General features: G+C 46.1%; 1 protein-coding gene across 1 annotated transcript; it reads left to right on the forward strand.

Moving 5' to 3' along the window:
• Positions 1 to 242: 242 nt before the first annotated feature.
• On the forward strand, positions 243 to 5,573 carry LOC134066104 (dermatan-sulfate epimerase-like protein). Its single transcript, XM_062521310.1, has one exon. The coding sequence runs from the start codon at positions 427 to 429 to the stop codon at positions 3,844 to 3,846; it is 3,420 nt and encodes a 1,139-aa protein (XP_062377294.1). The 5' UTR covers positions 243 to 426; the 3' UTR covers positions 3,847 to 5,573.
• The last annotated feature ends 731 nt before the right edge of the window (positions 5,574 to 6,304 follow it).

The following is a 6,304-nucleotide window of genomic DNA, read 5'->3' on the forward strand; positions in this document are numbered from 1 at the left end:
TGAAACAACATCATATACCACCTACTTAAGTTGGAAAGGTTAAAGACAATCAGAGGATCACTGACATTTCTTCTGTTTAATCTGTGAGAGACCAGTGCATGTCTCTGTAACTGAGTTTAAAAATGGACGAAATATTTGAACTGGATGTAATAATTCAAGAACTTACAATCATGCCAATTTAATGGGATTGAAATACAGAACGTTGAGTTCATCATGGCGGAAAAGTGCATTACACACTTCATACTTTTTGTTTACTTGTTTGCTACTGGAGATGCTTTTTCTGGCATTTTCAATGCATCCGACAAAGATTTTTTCAGTGACTATGGGCAGCTAAAACTTACACAGGACAGAATACCTGAACTCCGAAAGCTTCAAGCCAGTAATCCTCACCCCAACCTCTATTTTAACCAAGCGGATGTACAAGTCATGAGACAAAGGTCCACCACCACACACAGCCACATCTTCAAAGTCATCAGGGCAGCCGTGTTGACCATGCTCTCCAGCCCTCCGCTCTACATGCCCCCAGCTAAACATGAGGAGTTCTCTAGCAAGTGGAATGAGATTTATGGGAACAACTTACCACCTCTGGCTCTGTATTGCTTGTTGGCTCCAGAGGACTCGGCTGCCCTACAGTTTCTGGTTAAGTTTATGGACCGCATGGCCGAGTATCCGGACTGGAAAGTCACAAGTGCGCCGAACGACGAGGTGCCCATGGCTCACTCACTCACTGGTTTTGCAACCGCCTTTGACTTTATTTATTCTTATCTGGACCAACAGAGACGTGATCTTTATCTGAGGAGACTACGCAGAGAGACGGAGGAGATGTACGAGACGTCTAAATACAGAGGCTGGGGAAAGCAGTTCCTTCAGAATCACCAGACCACTAATATCCTTGCCATTTTAACTGGTGCAATTGTGGTAGGCACACACGACGACCCAGAGAGCATGGTTTGGAAGCAAGTCTCAGTTAATTATATGGAAAAAACAATGTTCTTACTTAACCATGTTGTAGATGGCTCTTTAGATGAAGGGGTGGCATATGGGAGTTACACAGCTAAGTCAATCACACAATATGTGTTTCTTGCACAGCGCCACTTTAATATTGATAACACACAAAACAACTGGCTACGTAATCACTTTTGGTTTTATTATGCTACCTTGTTACCAGGCTTCCAAAGGACAGTTGGCATAGCTGACTCCAATTACAACTGGTTCTATGGACCAGAGAGTCAGCTCGTTTTCCTGGACAGCTTTGTAATGAAAAATGGCACCGGCAACTGGCTCGCACAGCAAATAAGGAAGCACAGACCTAAAGATGGCCCGATGGGTCAGTCCTCGGCTCAGCGCTGGACAACACTGCACACAGAGTTTATTTGGTACAATGCTCACCTGACACCCCAGCCCCCTCATGATTATGACACGCCCAAAATGCATATTTTTTCGAACTGGGGGGTTGTAACATACGGAGCAGGCTTACCTAACAACCAGGGCAACACATTTCTCTCGTTTAAATCTGGGAAGCTGGGTGGCAGGGCTGTCTACGACATTGTCCATGCCAAGCCCTACACGTGGGTCGATGGTTGGAATAGCTTTAACCCGGGACATGAACACCCAGACCAAAACTCGTTTACTTTTGCCCCTAACGGACAAGTGTTTGTGTCGGAGGCTCTTTATGGGCCCAAATACAGCTACCTGAACAACGTGCTGGTCTTCGGTCCTTCCCCCACCAGCCAGTGCAATGCCCCCTGGGAGGGTCAGCTCGGGGAGTGTGGGAAGTGGCTGAGGTGGACAGACGAGGGCGTGGGGGAAAGCGCCGGCGAGGTGGTGGCGGCCTCATCTCACCGCGACTCCATGTTTGTTAGCGGCGAGTCGGCCTCGGCCTACTCGTCCGCCATGAGACTGAAGAGTGTTTACAGGGCTCTCGTGCTGCTCAACTCCCAGACTTTGTTAGTGGTCGACCATGTGGAAAAATGGGAAGACTCGCCAGTGAAAACACTTAGTGCATTCTTTCACAACCTTGACATTGACTTTAAATACGTCCCCTATAGGTTCATGGACAGGTTGAGTGGTGCGCTGATGGACGTTTGGGACGCCCATTACAAAATGTTCTGGGTTGATAGTCGGGGCTTTAGCCCAGACACTAAAATTCAGGAGGCAGAGCAGGCAGCCGAGTTTAAAAAAAGGTGGACGCAGTTCATCAATGTCACCTTTCCGATGCAGAATACAATAAGCAGAATGGCCTATGTGATGCATGGGCCTTATGTTAAAGTATCCGGCTGCAGGTTTATTGATGACAGCAAAAACGGTGTGCGGTTGTCAGTCATCATTAACAACACAGAGAAAATAGTTTCCATTGCAACCAACCACCGAGACATAGGGGCACGTTCAAACTACCTTGGTTTTGGCGGATATGCCAAAATTGAAGACAGACATCAAATTATCCGCTTTGGTCTTGGTGCACAACTCATCCCAAAGCAAACTACAGTTGACAGTCAGCTGTTTGACTTTGGGTTCACAGTAAATGTGATAGCAGGGGTAATACTTTGTGCTGCCATCGGCTTCCTGACACTACAGAGGAAATTCTATGTGTGCTTTAGCAAGCTGATGCGCTACGCCCTCCTTTCTGTTCTCCTCCTCTGGATTTTTGAACTGCTGTTTGTCTCAAATAGCTGTGACCAGCTACTGTGTGGAGTGAAGTGGAAAGGTGCTGCCACCAGCCCTGAGGTCAACAAACAGATGAGACTTTATGACCAGCGCCACTTTCCGCTGCCGACCATCGTCATAACAACTTTGCCCGGCTCAGGCTCGGACATTCTGAAGCACCTTTTCTACAACAACTCCGATTTCGTTTACCTGCGGGTGCCCACGGAGCACCTGGATATCCCGGAGACGGAGTTTGAGTTCGACTCCTTGGTGGACGCCTGCGAGTGGACCAGAGCGGACGCCCAGCGGGGGAAGTACAAGATCATCCAGGGCTGGCTGCACTCGCTGGTCCACGACACGCATCTGCACCTGCAGAACATCCCCCTCCACGAGCCGGTGAGAGTGAAGCTGTCCTCCAGGTCCAGCTCTCCCAGGGACCGGCGGAAGAGAGCCAGGAGGAGAGAGCTGGCAGCCGACGTGAGGGGGAAGGTGCGGGGGAGCATCGAGCGAGACGTGGAGTACGTGCGCGAGCTACGCAGGCACATCGGTGAATATCCTAATTCACGGGTGGTGCTGAATCTCAGAAGTGGCAGCTGGACGTTAAAACTACCTTTTATACAGGAAGTGGTAGGACCCTCGCTGAGGGCTATTTACGTGGTCCGGGACCCGCGGGCATGGATTTACCTAATGCTCTATAACAGCAAGCCCAGCCTGTATTCCCTTAAAAACATTCCACAGCACCTGGCCCTGATGTTTAAAGAGGACATCAACAGGGACAGGTGCCCGGCCTTTGCCCAGGAGTATCGGCCGCTCTGGCGACTCCTCTCGCGGTCCGAGACGAACCCTGTCCTGCTGCTCGCCCACCTGTGGCTGGCACACACCTCCGCCGTCCTCCGCATCAGCGCCACGCTGCCCGAGGAGGCCTACCTGCGGGTGAGGTTCGAGGACGTGGTGAACTTTCCGCAGGACACGGCGGAGAGGATCCACTCGTTCCTCGGTGTCCCGGTCACACCCTCGGCACTAAACCAACTGATGTTCACCACTTCTACAAATCTGTACAATTTAATGTATGAAGGGGACATATCACCAGCCAACATCAATATCTGGAGGCAGAATATGCCTCGGAAGGAAATCAGACTCATTGAAGACACGTGTGGCTTTTTGATGAAGAGGCTTGGATATTCCAGGCATTTAAACAGTTAAATGCTGCAGGTCAGCAGTTCTGATGCGTATTTATTTAGGCTTTTTATTCTGTTGTGTGTTTTTGCACTGATGGGAAACGAGCTTGTTTACATTAAGCAGAGAGGGGTCTAAGGGGAATTGGGAAAAGGTACAGGTGATGCTGATATTTTTCTTAGTGTTTGTTTGAGTAATCATGATCATTTTTGGTATAATTTCTTGTTAAATAAGTGAACATTTTTATATTAAAATGAGATTAAGGGAAATAGTTTTTCAGTACAAGGAACATTGTCTGAATGTCTTACTGTTTCTTTGGGTGTGACATTTTTTGAACTTAGTTGCCTCTGAGAATTTATGTATGCATTATATTATTTTTGTAGTTACCATATCTGAATCTGTAATGAACTGTTCTTCTTTTCAAAAACACAAATATAATATGTCAGGTGTCGCATAACAATGTGTTTTAACTTGGTGAGGAAGTGCTCATTGTGAAACTGTTGGAGTGTGGCTCTCACTCCTGATTGTGATGACTCTGTGTCAGTAATTTTGCACTCTGCTGTAGAGATTGCTGGGCTTATGCTGCAGATACTGTGTGTAGTGGTTTAAGCCAGAGAAGAGGTGCTGGAACTGTAATTGACTTGAAAGCTTAAGCTTAGTCTGCATTGTGTAAAATCGAGGGTGTTAGCTGTAATCTCCTGAGAGAAACATATTAAAGCCCAAAGCTTTGTATTACAATACACATGCAAGCCCAAAGGTTCAGTTACTAAAATATCTCCTGCTTTTTTTTTTTTTTTTTTTGCTGTTGTTTTTTTAATCTGTGTCAGTGAATATATTCAAGTTCCCACTCCACACCCACTCTCCTCTCTTCTCAAAGGGCTGCAGAGTGCAGCACATAGTGATAGACACCTCCAAAACCAGCCGCCACATATTTCGACAGGCATCAGACGAAGATCAAACTAAAGTTTGTCTCCCAGGATTTGAATTCATTCTCAGTCCATCCGCATCTCTGAATCATCGTTGCTAAGCATATCATTGCTACAGTATGCCATAACAAAATCCATAGAACTCTGCTGTGCAGCGATACCCATAGTAACCCCCCAAAGAAATGCAGATGATTCCCAGCCCTCATTTCCTATAGTGGTCAGCCACATGTATTTCACCATTATCCTAAAATGGTAGTGTGTAGGGCCGGGCAGCTGTATTAGACGTGGACATTGAAAAGTGATGCTGAGAGAGCTTTGGGTCATACAATCAGATTGTGTCTCTGTTAAGACAACGCATCCCTCGGAAGTCGCTGTTACTTTTAGGTGCTTCGGTTTTTTCTCAGAAAGAACTTTTGAAACCCTCAAATATATAATGTGAGCCTTGAAATATATAGCCTAATGACAGTACTTTTAGCATTATAAACAATTGATATGTATCTGCATATCATTTCTTACTGCACAGGGACAAGAGGCGGATGAGCTTGGTCTTGCACTGTATTTATCCAAGAATCTTTTTTGTGTCGCAAAACATAACTGTTGCTTATTTGGAGGCCTTGATGTTGTGGACATTGAATGTGTGTTGACAACAATATTCTCTCTGTCTCTCTATTTTTCCTCTCATAACCTACCCTTATATTCTGTGTATCAGTTCATATTTGCAGGGTTGTGTTTTGACGCTTTTGTGGCCTTGGAATTTTAAAGAGCATTCTATGAATTGTTCTCACAATGTTTATTTGGCTCATGAAAATAATGTTAATTAAAAGACGTTTCCAGCACAACTAATCTTTTTTTTTTCTCCACTGTATTATTCAACACCTCTGGTCTGTCGCTTGTTGATTCTCACTCTCCTCTCCAGCTCCTTCTCTTTCCCGGCATAATCCAGTTCACTTCCTATTCATTCCCACTCAATTGTCCTGCTCACTTGTCCTGTGCTCTCTCTCTCTGGAGACACTAATGAAGAGCAGTTGTCATGTGTGACTACCGTGAGCTCGCTGGCCGTGCTTAGATGACAGACGCCTAACAGCGTGCATGTTGGATACAGCTGAAACAGCACAGCTATTAATGTCGTGTGAAAAATGCATGCTATACCCTCCGCGTTAATGAGTACAGAGACTCATAAAACTTGTCCAGATGTGAGCGCTGCTACCGAGAGCTTGTTTCTCCCCCTCCCTGCATGTGCAATGAGGAAGCCGTGACTTTCACTCTCGCAGATACACACACACACACACACACACACACACACCGGATATTGCTACAAAGAAGGGAAGCACTACTGTGGACAATCCAAGAACCTGTCGTATAGGGATGGTGAAATGGTGAGTAACAGGTTCAGATCAGTTTTTCAAAATCCTGATTGTTTGCATTCATTTGTAGGCATCAGCAAGCAACAATCAGGATTTTGAAAAACTGATCTGAACCTGTTATTCACCTTTCGCTCTCACTGATACACAGACCGGATATTGCTACAAAGCATAGAAACACTACTGTGGACAATGCAA

This window comes from Sardina pilchardus, chromosome 19 (assembly GCF_963854185.1).
Source record: "Sardina pilchardus chromosome 19, fSarPil1.1, whole genome shotgun sequence".
Taxonomy (NCBI): Eukaryota; Metazoa; Chordata; class Actinopteri; order Clupeiformes; family Clupeidae; genus Sardina; species Sardina pilchardus.

What these genes read in the sequence shown, in the direction of transcription:
- LOC134066104 (XM_062521310.1), top strand. Translation starts at nt 427, where the DNA reads ATGAGACAAAGGTCCACCACCACACACAGCCACATCTTCAAAGTCATC.